This window comes from Suncus etruscus, chromosome 2 (genome assembly GCF_024139225.1).
Source record: "Suncus etruscus isolate mSunEtr1 chromosome 2, mSunEtr1.pri.cur, whole genome shotgun sequence".
Taxonomy (NCBI): Eukaryota; Metazoa; Chordata; class Mammalia; order Eulipotyphla; family Soricidae; genus Suncus; species Suncus etruscus.
In genome coordinates, this window is record NC_064849.1 from 100,495,038 (window position 1) to 100,509,387 (window position 14,350).

At 42.2% G+C, this 14,350-nt stretch overlaps 1 protein-coding gene across 1 annotated transcript in view; it reads right to left on the minus strand.

The window, feature by feature from the left end:
- Positions 1–14,350, minus strand: part of NUP155 (nucleoporin 155) — a 75,587-nt gene that overhangs the window by 10,008 nt on the left and 51,229 nt on the right. The window contains 5 exon segments of the mRNA XM_049769045.1: positions 3,941–4,095; positions 4,351–4,455; positions 4,799–4,952; positions 9,484–9,619; positions 11,567–11,705. Of these exon segments, the coding sequence (XP_049625002.1) occupies positions 3,941–4,095; positions 4,351–4,455; positions 4,799–4,952; positions 9,484–9,619; positions 11,567–11,705 (689 nt within the window).

A 14,350-nucleotide genomic window follows, 5' to 3' on the forward strand; every position in this document is an offset into this window, starting at 1 on the left:
AAACAAAATGGATATAGTGAAAAGAAAAGAACATATAATACACCAACTGGAACAAAATCTTACTGTGGATAGACAGCAAGCTGAAGCTAAGAAATGACAGATGGGGACAGAGTAATAGCACAGTAAGTAGGTCGCTTGTCTTGCATATGGCTGTCCCAGTTTCTTTATGGAGCCCATGATTCCAGAGAACAGATCTAGGAGTAGCCCTAAGTAGCACCAGGTGTGGCTCACAAAAACCAAATTAACAAAAAGAAATGATAAACAGTATCTGATAAGGAGTATTTGTATTGTGCCTATAAAATAGATATAGAATGACAGTAGAGTGCTTAGGGCACTTGCCTTGCATGTGGCTAACCCTGGTTTAATTCATGGCATTCCATAGGTCCTCCAAGTCTATTAGCAATGATGCCTGAATGCAGAGTCAAAAGTAACCCCTCAGCATTATCAAGTGGCCCAGGTCCTAAAAAAGTCAGACTTCCTAAATAGCTTCTTTTTCTTTTTCTTTCTTTCCTTTTTTTTTTTTTTTTTTTGGATTTTGGGTCACACCTACCAGCCTCAGGGGTTATTCCTAGCAGGCTCAGGAGACCTGGGGATGCTGAGGAATGAACCTTGGTCAGCCACAGCCGCCCTACCTGCCTGGGTAGAGCCCTGGCCCCACTTTCTAAATATTTTACAACATACATATAGCTTGAATACCAAGGAAAAAGGTAAACATGTAACAGAGGAAGGAAAATGAAGAGCCTTTTTTAAGTTTCTGAGCAATAAACATAAAAATGGGTTACAAGTAATGGCATGACAAAGAATTAAGTATAAGACATGGATGATGGGCCAATCCATATGTATCTCTAACAGAATATAATATGTAACACATACTCACAGAATAAAAGAATGAATAACATTAAAATACCATAGTTAAATATTAAAGCCATTGATTCTTTTTTTTTTTTTTGGTTTTTGGGCCACACCCGGCGGTGCTCAGGGCTTACTCCTGGCTGTCTGCTCAGAAATAGCTCCTGGCAGGCACGGGGGACCATATGGGACACCGGGATTCGAACCAACCACCTTAGGTCCTGGATCGGCTGCTTGCAAGGCAAACACCGCTGTGCTATCTCTCCGGGCCCAAGCCATTGATTCTTAATTAAACAAACTATAAAACAATCTACACCGTTAAGAAAAAGGTTCAGTTATTTATCAATTTAAATTATCCTATATACTCAAGTATAAGCCGTGTTTTCCCAGTACAAAATTTGGGCCGAAAAAACCCGAACTTGGTTTATACTTGGTTCGTACAGGTTATCTGATTCAGTGCACACACCAAATCAAATGCACTTAGTCTCCAGTCCTCTGCTGTTGTCTGCTGGAGGGGACGGTGCTTCAGTTCAGTCCCAAGTCACCTTTGAGCTGAAGAGGTAGGCTGCAGCTGAACTGAACTGTATGCCACTGAACTATTTAACCCACAATATTCTGCACTATGTATGAGATGACAGCAGTGATGAAGATAGCTGTGGACTCAGTGATGTTGACAATATCTATACTGATACACTCACATCCGATACAGCTGAAGCTCTGGTTGGACATACAGATGAGCAGGAGAAGAAATCCAATTTTGAAGAATTTTAACCTTTGTGATTTAGCTTGATTATCAGTTTTACTTAATTTTTTATTATTTTTATATTTTTATTTTTATTTTATTTTATTTTTTGGATTTTTGGGTCACACCCGGCAGCGCTCAGGAGTTACTCCTGGCTCACGCTCAGAAATCGCTCCTGGCAGGCTCAGGGGACCATATGGGATGCCGGGATTCGAACCACTGACCTTCTGCATGCAAGGCAAACATGCTATCTCTCCGGCCCCACTTGATTACCTGTTAAGCTAGAGTTTTCTGCACTTTATTTAAAGTTTTAAAGTTATTGTTACTAGTTTACAGTTTTTCTTTAGCAATAGATATCGAAAAACATTTAACCTACTGATTTCTCAATTATTGTAATTGTTTTTGGTGTATATATATATGTTTTTTTTTTCTTTTCTTTTTTGGTTCTTCTGATGCTCGGGTTACTCCTGACTATGCACTCAGAAATTGCTCCTGGCTTGGGGGAGCCACAAGAGATGCCAAAGGATCGAACCATGGTCCATCCTAGGTTAGCGTACGCAGGGCAAACAAATGGCCTACTGCGCTTGCCCCATATGTATTTTATTTTTGGGAATTTACCAGTGGCTGCTGCATTTTCTACCTCGGCTTATACTTGAGTCACTACGTTTTCCCAGTTTTTAAGGTAAAATTGGGGGGGGGGGAGGTTGGCTTATACTTAAGTATCTACAGTATTTGTTCCCCTAACAAAGAACTTAAAGTGACTTACATAAATGTCATTTTCTGGGGCCACAGTGATAGCACACCGATAGGGCATTTGCCTTGCATGTGGATGACCCCAGGATAGATCCAGGTTTGATCCCCAGCATCCCATATGGTCCCCCGAGCCTGCCAGGAGTAATTTCTGAGCACAAAGCCAGGAGTAGCCCACTAAGCACTGCTGGCTGTGCCCCCCTGCCCCCGAGTAATTTTCTGTGAGTGAGAGCCTGGAAAATCAGGCTGTTATGACCAATGAAGACAAGAAGGACTAGCATGCTGGGGCTACATGCCAAACCTGAGGGAGTTTGGCACACACTATGCCTTCACACTTGTTAACAGTCATGTCTGCATTCTGGGACAGGCTTGATTAACCTGAGTTCATAACAGCTAAGGCACAATAGTCTCCTCTTCCTAGTCCTTTTTTCCCTTAGTTTTCTGAGGGCTGCTTTTTGTAGTACTCAGAAGGTCACATAGTGCTGGGGTTTGAATGCAGGTCAACCTTTCTACTATATTAGTTGCATCTCTTGATCTTTATCTACTTTAACCAATCTTGTTTTCAGAAATAGCACTTGTACATTTGGAGGTGGGGGAACGGGGCTCTAGGCTCAGGAGAATTTATGGAGTTCCTGGGATGGAACCTGGGTCAGCCAGCCACATGCAAGGCAAGTGCCTTACACTGTAATGTTTCTCTGGCCCATTTGTGTTATTTTGGCAAAGAAAATTACAAGTGAAGGGGCCAAAGAGATAGCACGGAGGTAGGGCATTTGTCTTGCATGCAGAAGGACAGTAGTTCGAATCCTGGCATCTTGCTTCGTTCTCTGTGCCTGCCAGGGGCAATTTCTGAGCATAAAGCCAGGAGTAGCCCTTGAGCACTGCTGGAAGTGACCCCCCCCCCAAATACAAGTGAAGAGAATAAAAACAATGTATTCAAAATTTAATTATATTGTTTTTGATGTGATAACCTAATTAAAATTCCAATGCTTCATTAATGAATACTTAGTAAGTCACATTCTTTATGTTCTGACATCAATATAATAATAAAGGGCCTGGAGAGATAGCACAGTGGTGTTTGCCTTGCAAGCAGCCGATCCAGGACCAAAGATGATTGGTTTGAATCCCGGTGTCCCATATGGTCCCCGTGCCTGCCAGGAGCTATTTCTGAGCAGACAGCCAGGAGTAATCCCTGAGCACCGCCGGGTGTGGCCCAAAAGACAAAAAAAAAAAAAAAAAAAAAATATATATATATATATATAAATATATATATATACATAAAAAATGAGAACAAACAAAATCAGTTTGAAATTAATCAAAATATATAAATTAAGACTTTTCACCACTTAACAAAAATTAGAGATTAGAATCTAGGAATACATACAGCTCAGTGATAAGGTATTTGTAGCCCTGGATTAGACCTGAGCACCTCATTTCTTCTGTAGCTAATTGCTATAACAACAACACCAAACACATACATTAAAAGTATAAAATTTAACATAGGCACAGTCTGAATAAAGTTTCACTTAAATTTGAATTCCAGTTATTAATAGATAAAATTTAACTGTCAATTATTCTTACACTGAGAATATTATGCCATACCTATGCATGTCGGCCAGTTTGGACAGGACACGAGCAGCATTACTAAAACTTCTGTTCTTCTCATAGTACCTCCAGAGCAGATCCATGTAACGAACTTTGTTTTGGTCAACTTTAGCCATTCGGACTAGATATGGCTCCAGAAATGGAGAAGCAATCTGAAAATTGTACAGGTACTCAGAAATATTTCCTCATACCCACTTGCTGTTGGGCAGTAAATGTAACATTTAAGAGATAACTCCAAAAATAACACTTAAAAATGAACTTTAAAAAAAAACTTTCTTTGAACTTATAACTAAAGATAAATAATAGATAAATAAAGAATAGATCAAAGGATAACTTTCTCATTATAAAATGAGTCATACTATTTCAAGATATAAACTGATAACAAGCTTGATAACTTTATTTCTTACCAGCAGCAATTTATCTGCAAGATCAGCTTGGATTAGCCAGTTATAAAGGGCAATGCTGAAAAGTTCATCTTTGGATCGCTGAGACAACTTAAGCATTTGTTCAAACTAAAATAGAGAAAACAATAAAAAGTACAGCTTAAAGCTCTGTTAGAAATCTTATATGGGAAGTTCTAAAAAATGTCCCAAGATAAAGCATCGCCACTGCATGGAACTTCAAAACACTGTCTTAAGAATGAAAATATGGGGCCGGGCGGTGGCGCCAAAGGTAAGGTGCCTGCCTTGCCTTCGCTAGCCTTGGACTGACCGCGGTTCGATCCCCCGGTGTCCCATATGGTCCCCCAAGCCAGGAGCGACTTCTGAGCACATAGCCAGGAGTAAACCCTGAGCGTTACTGGTTGTGGCCCAAAAACAAAAACAAAAACAAAAGAATGAAAATATGATTCCTTACGTGATGTCCAGCTTCTTCATTACTCAGCATATTGGGATCAGAGGACAACACAGGAGGCCCAGGTTTTTTGGGTACACTAGGAGACTGAGGTGCAGCCTTACTTTGATTCACCAATTCTTGAAGCGTATCTGTAATACACTTATAACTATTCAATCTGAAAATGAGATCAGCAAGCAACTATATTAATTTTCTAATCAGATAAATTGACTGATCTTTTTTAATTTACATAAAAATAATTTGAAGACATAGTAATACACAATGTCTTTGTTTTTTATTTTAAGCCCCACCCAAAGAACATATAGATATTAGAAAAATCTAGGACTTGGTGCCAGAGCAATAGCAAAGTGGTAGGGTATTTGCCTTGTACACTGTGACCTAGGATGGACCCTGGTTTGATCCTGGCATCCCATATGGTCTCTGAGCCTGCTAGGAGCAATTTCTGAGCACAGAGCCGGGAGTAACCCCTGAGTGCCACCAGGGGTGGACCCAAAACAAAACAAAAAACAAACAAACACCAACAAAAAATCTAGGACTTGAATTTTCATACAACCCAGCAATTTCACTCCTATATTAGGGCCCAAAAGCACAATGCAGAGAAGACAAATGCTTTCCTAACTTCATTGCAGCACTATTCACAATAACCAAACTATGGAAACTATCCAAGTGTCCAAGAACAGACTAAAGCAGCTATGGTACAAAGTAGCTGTTAGTCAAAATAGCCAAAATATGGAAACTACCTAAGTGCCTAAGAACAGACTAAAGCGGGGCCCGGAGAGATAGCACAGCGGCGTTTGCTCTAAAGATGCTTTAATATCAATTTTACTTAGTATTAGAATTCCAGTATTAGAATACTAGAATTTTGCCCCATCACCTCTAAAGATGTTCATATTAATTTTACTTAGTATTAGAATACTAGAATAAGAAAACTAATTCTGGACCAGAGAGATAACACAGCAGTAGGATGTTTGCCTTGTACAAGGCCAACCCAGGACGGAAGTTGGTTCGATTCCCGGCATCCCATATAGTCCCCCGTGCCTGCCAGGAGCAATTTCTGAGCTCAGAGCCAGGAGTAACCCCTCAGCTCTGCCAGCTGTGATAAAAACAAAACAAAACAAACAAACAAAAAAACAAAAGCAGGGGCCAAAGAGATAGCACAGCAGTAGGGCATTTGCCTTGCAATCAGCCGATCCAGGACCAAAGATGGCTGGTTCGAATCCCGGTGTCCCATATGGTCTCCCGTGCCTGCCAGGAGCTATTTCTGAGCAGACAGCCAGGAGTTACCCCTGAGCACCGCCGGGTGTGGCCCAAAAAACAAAAAATAAAAAATAAATAAATAAATAAAAAGAAACAGGAATAAATGAAAAGAATAATTAAAAAAAAGTCACCTAGCATAGCCAAGAGACTAAGAAGAATTTTAATTTTAATTATAAGCTTTAATAATTACAAAGATGGAGCGGGAGTGATCACATAGTGGTAGGACATTTGCCATGCACACTGCTGACCCAGAACAGACCTGGGTTCAGATACCAGCATCCCATATGGTCCCCTGAGCACCGCCAGGTGTGGCCCCCCCCAAAAAAAAAATTGCAAAGACTACATTATCAGGGGTCTTTGGCTCAATAGCAAAGCACTGGTCTTGCTAGCATGAAGCCTAAAGTGGCTCCACAGCCCCATCCACAAGCTCAAGTGCAATCCCAGCAGCAATGCCATTTGTGATCCCTGATTGCATAACTAAGTATTTAAACTCCTTCACGCCGGGTGTGGCCCAAAAAACAAAACAAAACAAAACAAAAAAACAGACTAAAGCAACTATGGTACAAAGCAGCCATTAGAAAAGATGTTAATAAGAAAAGTTGTTGATTGATATGGGGCTAGAGAGAAAGCCCACAGTAGGGCGTTTGCCTTGCATACGGCTGACCCAGGAGGAACCTGGTTGGATTCCCAGCATCCCATATGGTCCCCCAGCCTGCAAGGGACAATTTCTGAGTGCAGAGCCAGGAGCACCACTGATCACCCTGAGTACCACTGGATGTGGCCCCCAAACCAATCAATCAATAAATAGTTTAAAATTAACATTTTTATTAAAAAACAAAGCTATTGATACACAGATGTCTCTGGAGAGTATCATGCTAAGTGAAATGAGTTGGGGAGAGGGACAGACATAAAGGAATGTACTCCTCTGTGGGACATAAAAACACTGTAGGGGGTCAGAGCCATGGCACAGCGATAGGGTGTTTGCCTTGCAGGAGGCTGACCTAGGTCAGACGGTGGTTGGATCCCCTGGCGTCCCATATGGTACCATAAGCCACTTTTTGGGCCACACCCACTGACGCTCAGGGGTTACTCCTGGCTATGCGCTCAGAAATTGCTCCTGCTTGGGGGACCATGTGGGACACCAGGGATTGAACTACTGTCCATCCTAGGTTAGCGTGTGCAAGGCAAACACCCTACTGCTTGAGCCACTGCTCTGGCCCTGCCAGGAGCAATCCCTGAGTGTCACCAGGTATGGCCCTAAAATAAAAAAAAAAAAAAAAGAAAGAAAGAAACAGTAGGAGGACAAGGACCAAAGACAAAAAGAAAGGCAGGAGAAGCTTGCTACAGTGAAGACAGGGGAAGGAACATTGTGACTCAATGGTAGAGGAAAACGTCATTCTGGACAAGAACAGGGTTTTAAAAGGAGATAAAGAGATATACATGATATCCTTTCATTAACAGTACTGCAAACCACAGTGCATGAGAGAGAGAGAAAGAGCGAGAGAGAGAGAGAGAGAGAGAGAGAGAGAGAGAGAGGAGGAAAGGAAAGGAAAGGAAAGGAAAGGAGGGAGGGAGGGAGGGAGGGAGGAGGGAGGGAGGGAGGAAGGAAGGAAGGAAGGAAGGAAGGAAGGAAGGAAGGAAGGAAGGAAGGAAGGAAGGAAGGAAGGAAGGAAGGAAGGAAGGAAGGAAGGAAGGAAGGAAGGAAGGAAGGAAGGAAGGGGAAAGGAAGGAAGGAAAAGGAAAGGAAGGAAGGAAGGAAGGAAAAGGAAAGGAAGGAAGGAAGGAAAAGGAAAGGAAGGAAGGAAAAGGAAAGGAAGGAAGGAAGGAAAAGGAAGGAAGGAAGGAAGGAAAAGGAAGGAAGGAAGGAAGGAAAAGGAAGGAAGGAAGGAAAAGGAAGGAGGAAGGAAGGAAGAAAAAAAAAGGAAAGGTAAAGGTGGTGGGGTAGACACAAATGAAGGATTGGTGGATTGGTACTTAAACATTGTACGCTCAAAACTTTGTGATTCATGGAGATTCAATAATAAAAAAAAAAAAAGTTATCTCATTTAAAACTGACATTAGGACCAGAGAGGGGGCTTAAGTATAGTGTACAAGCCTTATACATGATTCTGGTGGAAAAAGGTCTGACTTTTGAGTACTTTTCACAAAAATAAGATAATAAAAAAAGACAATCAGGGATAATTCTTTTTGTTTGTTTGCGCCACAACTGGCAGCACTCAGGGGTTACTCTTCTCTCTGCACTGAGAAATCACTCCTGGCTCAGGAACCACATGGGATGCCGGGGATCGAACCCACATCTTTCCTGGGTCAGCCGTGTGCAAGGCAAATGCTCTACTGCTGTGCTACCATTCTGGCCCCCAGAGATTTTTTTTTTTGGGTCACAACCAGTGGCGCTCAGGGGTTACTCCTGGCTATGCGCTCAGAAATCGTCCCTGGCCTGTGAGGGGGGGCATACCTTATACCTGGGGATAGAACTGTGGTCCTTCCTAGGTTAGCGCGTGCAAGGCAAACACCCTACCACTTGTGCAACTGCTCAAGCCCCTAAAGATAATTTTTAAAGCATTTGCAATACCTTGATAAAGTTCAGCAGAGCTGGATAGAGTAGAGAGGTTAAGGCATCTCCCTAGCATACAGCTGATCCCAGTTTGAACCCAACACCATATATGGTCTCCTGAGCATCACCAGGGTTCACTCTTGAGAGCAGTCAGGAACTGCCTGAGAACTGTAGAATGTGGTCTAAATATCATCTCTCTAAAGAGTATTTCAGCAGCCTAAAATTTTATTCTAAGACTATAAAAGTTATTTTTCAGAGCATCTTTGTTTGACAAGAGACATTTTAATTCTGTTTTTAGATTTTTGGCTTAATTTATTGCAGTGCTAGGGAATTAGAGAATATACACAGGGCTTCATATATGCAAAGCTGTGTTCTGTGGATGAGCAATATCTCTGGTGGTACTCGGGGATCATACGCCGTGCAGTGGACAGTAACGTGCAAGGCAAATGCACTGCCTACTCTACTAACACTAGCCTTCTTACCTGAAGTGTTATTCTTTTTTTTTTTTTTTTTGGTTTTTGGGCCACACCCGGCGTTGCTCAGGGGTCACTCCTGGCTGTCTGCTCAGAAATAGCTACTGGCAGGCACAGGGGACCATATGGGACACCGGGATTCGAACCAACCACCTTAGGTCCTGGATCGGCTGCTTGCAAGGCAAACACCGCTGTGCTATCTCTCCGGGCCCTAATTTATCTTTTTTTAGTTTTGGGCCATACCCAGTGGTTTTCAGGGTTTGCTCCTGCCTCTAAGAACAGGGATTGAACTTGGGGTCAAGAAACCATATGAGATGTCAGGGATCAAACCCAGGTCAACTGTATGTAAGGCAAGAAACCTCCCTGCTATACTACGATACTATCTCTACAACTCTGAAACTTGCCTTTCTTGGAAAGCCTGAAGGCCCACGACGTCTTCTTCTGGTTCTCCATGTTTATAGAAATGAAGTCCAAGTCCCTGAGGATCCTTCTTCTCTGCAGCAGTGAGAGAGAGCTCGACTACACCCTCATAGAAACGCACTGCGAGAAAGAAAGGGTAGTAAAGACTTACACTGAACAGCATACAAACACACATACACTAAAGTAAAATACTCTTCATTCAGAACAAGAAAGCAGGGGATAGGGGAAAGATCATTTATGTTTTTAAGCATATGTATCAGATTTTGGCCATATCCAGCTGAGCTAATGAGCTACTCCTGGTTCTGTCGGAGATTTAGGAAGTGCTTAGGAGAACACGTGGTACCAAGGATTCAGTCCAGAACTTCTGCCTGCAAAGCACACACACAGTTTTTTGAACTATCTCTCTGGTCCAAGGGTGTGTATTTTTTTCCAAGTTGGCTAATAAAAAGGTTATAAGGTTATACTTCTACTACATATTAGTCACTGTAAAGACAGCATATACAAATGTTTTTGGTAAGGAGCCATAGTAATATACAGCAGGCAAGGCCTTTTCCTTGCATGTGGCTAACCTAGGTTTGATGCTTAGCACTCCAGATGTTCCCCCCAAGCACAGCCAGAAGTAATTCCTGAGTGCAGAGCCAGGAATAAGTCCTTAGCAACACAGGGTATAGACACCCACCAAAAAGTTTCTGAACTCTAGTAAAGATCAAGGTCCTAATGTGCTTTAAAACCTTTAAACCAGGGGTCTCAAACTCAATTTACCTGGGGGCCGCAGGAGGCAAAGTCGGGGTGATCTTTTAGTGCAAAGTCAGTAGTAAGCTTTGAACATTGGGGGGTATGACCCAAACAACTAAAACAAAACAAAACAAAAAAAGATTCCTCTAGGGCAGGGTCACAAAACGTTGTACGGAGGGCCAGAAATGGTCCAAGGGCCACGAGTTTGAGACCCCTTCTTTAAACATATTTTCTCCAGTGGAAAAATCTTACACTAGAAAATTTAAAAATAGAGGGTTGCAGTTATACATTGAGAAAAAAATAAAAAAAAAATTCCTGTGAAGTCATTACTTTTATCATACTTGATTTCAAGAAATCTTAGCCAGGATAATAGCACAGTGGACAAGCATTTGCCTTACATGAAGCCAACCAGGGATAAAACTGGGTTCTATCCCCGGTAGCCCATATGATCCACTAAGCCTGCCAGGAGAGATTTCTGAGCACAGAGCCAGGAGTAACTTGAGTGCCACTGAGTGTGGCCCAAAAAACCAAAAACAAAATAAAATAAAGAAAATTTAAATTGAGCAGGGATAATCAAAAGAATTTCAAACATCTAAAATGATGAATGTAGGGGCCAGAAAGATAGCATGGAGATAGGGTGTTTGCCTTGCATGTAGAAAGACAGTGGTTTGAATCCTAGCATCCCATATGGTCCCCGAGCCTGCCAGGAGCGATTTCTGAATGTAGAACCAGGAGTAACCCCTGAGTACTGCTGGGTGTGACCAAAAGACAAAAACTAAATTAAAAAAAATAAAAAGATGAATGTAACCAGGGATGGAGATGTAATACAGCACATGCTTCATATGTGGGAGGCTGTAAATTCAATCCCTGAAATCAAAGAAAGATCTTCATCATAAACTTCTTTTGTTTATAAGGCCACAGTAGCAGTTATTCCAGGCTACTTCCTTATTCTGTACTGTAGGTCCCTCCTGCCAGGGATACTGGGTGATCATGTGGTACTAGGGACTGGACTCCAGCTGTAGTCAAGACAAATCCCTATGCCCTGTACTAGATCTTCAGATCCATAAACTTGATTTTTTTCCTTTGGGGCAGGAGGGGCTGTCCACACTTTGCAGTGCTCAGAACTTACTTGTGGTTCTGTGCCCAGAGATCACTCCTGGCAAGGCTAGGGGAACTATATGGAATGCAGGACTGAACCTGGGTTGGAAGCATACAAGGCAAGCACCATACTTTCTATTCTACTACTCTGGACACCCCCACCTCCCAACTTGTTTTCTTCACATAGTCATTTCTCTTTGTGTTATGAAGATAGAAGATGATTTAATTTCTCACCTTGTCTATACTGGACACAAACGTTGGAAAGGTCCACTTGATTGCTAATTTTTTGATATTCCTTTAATGATTCCCTTAACATTTTTTCCTTTTCAATTTTATTTTGAATTTGTCGGGAACGTTGGAGAAGCTCATTTGCCTAGAAGTAAAGATCATCAGAATTAAAAAGATATGGAGCCAGAGAGGTAGCATGGAGGTATGGCATTTGCCTTGCATGCAGAAAGATGGTGGTTTGAATCCCAGCATCCCGTATGTTCCCCTGCACCTGCCAGGAGCGACTTCTGAGCATAGAGCCAGAGTAACCCCGAGCGCAGCCGGATGTGACTCAATAACCAAACCCTACCCCCAAAAAAGGAATTAAAAATATATAAAATCAGGCACCTAGATCACCTGTCTCCCAAAGTGAGTAATATTGCTTCCCTAAGCGCTGGAATGGAGAGTGACAGCCAAAAATAGCCTATGGTACAACTAGGTGCTAGGAGTGCTTGCTTAACGGTGAGTTCAGGAGGTACTAGGGCCCCCCTCCCCCGCCAAAGTAGTAGCAGCAGCGCCAGTAAGTTTGGTAATCTTTGACCAACACAAGTTTTAGTTGTGCTGCCATCAACACAAGTTTTAAGTCTACAACTAAGTGCGTACATAGTATATTACCATCAAAAATGAAAACGGGGGGGGGGGCGGCGGGGGCGCAGAGCACAGCGGTAGGGTGTTTGCCTTACACACAGCCAATCCAGGCTGGATCCCAGTATGATCCCAGCATTCCATATGGTCCCCTGAGTCTACCAGGAGCGATTTCTGAGTGCAGAGCCAGGAGGAACCCCTGAGCGCCACCAGGTATGATCCAAAAACCAAAAACCAAAAAGGGAAAAAAAAAAAAAAAAAAGAAAGAAAGAAAAAGAAAACAAGGATCTGCTATTCAAGCTTGTGTTCCACCTGGCAACACATATCCATCTTTCTTCTCTTTCTATTGAGTCTTTCTTTTTTTGGGTCATACCCAGCGGCGCTCAGGGGTTACTCCTGGCTTTGCACTCAGAAATTGCCCCTGGCATGCACTGGGGACCATATGAAATGTTGGAATTCAAACCACCATCAGTCCTGGGTTGGCCATGTGTAAGGCCAATGACCTACCACTGTGCTATCTCTCCAGCCCCGCCACCATGACTCTGACTTTTATCATCATGGAGAAGTCCCGTGTTCCCTCTTTGAACCTTTCTAAGTAAATTTCATTCAATAAAAACTATGTTGCTTCATTTAAGAAAAATAAAATAATAAAAATATAATAAATACAAGGAGTGGGAGATAGCTCAAAGGACTACTGTTCTCTCATGCCGGAGACCTGGGTTCAATCCTTGCACCAGGTTATCCTGAGTACTACCAAAAGCCATTTCTGAGACCTAGAGAAGGTCTCTCCTCAAAACAAAAATAAAATAATATAAAAACTCTATAGGGCTAGAGAGACAGTACAGCAAGTAGTGTTTGCCTCCTATGCTGTAGACATGGGTATCCTCAGTACCTACAGGTCCTCGGTATCTCATTCCCCAAGCACCACCAGGAGTAATTCTTGAACACAGAACCAGGAGTAAACCCTGAGTATCATTGGATAGGACCTAAAACTTTCCCTCTCCCCCAAAACCTGCCCATCTAACTCAATTCATTCAAAAAATTAAATTTTTGTTAATTCTTCTTAATTTCCAAAATAAAGCTTTATTCATCCACTGCTTTAAAATACTATGGAAGTTCTTTTAATAAAAATTCACTTTGGGGCCTCTGAAGCATTGCCCAAAAGGCTGGGGGAGACATTCCCAGGATACATAGGCAATATGGCAGACAGCTCAATTCTAGGACCAAGGATGTAGGACAGCTTTTGTTAGGAGTCTTGCTCCTTTTGTATTAGTTCCCTGTTGTTCCGAGATTCTTTTTTTTTTTTTTTTTTTTTTTTGGTTTTTGGGCCACATGCTCAAGGGTTACTCCTGGCTGTCTGCTCAGAAATAGCCCCTGGCAGGCACGGGGGACCATATGGGACACCGGGATTCAAACCAACCACCTTAGGTCCTGGATCAGCTGCTTGCAAGGCAAACGCCGCTGTACTATCTCTCCGGGCCTGTTCCGAGATTCGTTTTAGAAATAACTTTAATCTGATTTTTGTTTGGTCTTGTTAATTTGGCTTTGTTTGTTTGTTTGACTAAATTTAAAGAATTGCATCTCAGTCCATTTCTTATGTAACCAAAGCTTCTAAGCACACCACCAACAGAGTAAAAATTGCATTTTTGGTTTTGGGCGCTCAGAGGTTTCTCCTGACTCTATGTTCTGAAATTACTCCTGGCACTGCTTGGGGGGAGGGCACATAAGAGATGCCAGGGATTATACATGAGTGAATCTCATGGAAGGCAAATCCCCTACCCATTGCACATACTATTTCTTTGGCCCCCTAAAGGTCACATATTAAGTAAAAGATGACAATTTCTGATTCCAGTTAGTGTTACTGTATTTTCCGGCTTATAAGATGACTTTTGAAACTACAAAAGTCAACCAAAAAATCTGGGGTTGTCTTATATGCTGAGTATATCCTGAAAAACGTTTCGATATGCTGCTAAACGAAAATCATCTGGATATTGCCACGAAACAAATTTTCCAACTCAATTCTGCACCAATCACTGCAAGGCTGCTCGGACCGCCTCTCTAACTCAGCCAAGCAGGCTTTTTATGCATGCAAATTATACAATGTTCTGTACTCAAATCTACACTGTAAAAAGCCTGCTCAGATTGGCCAGAGTGAGTGAGGAAGTC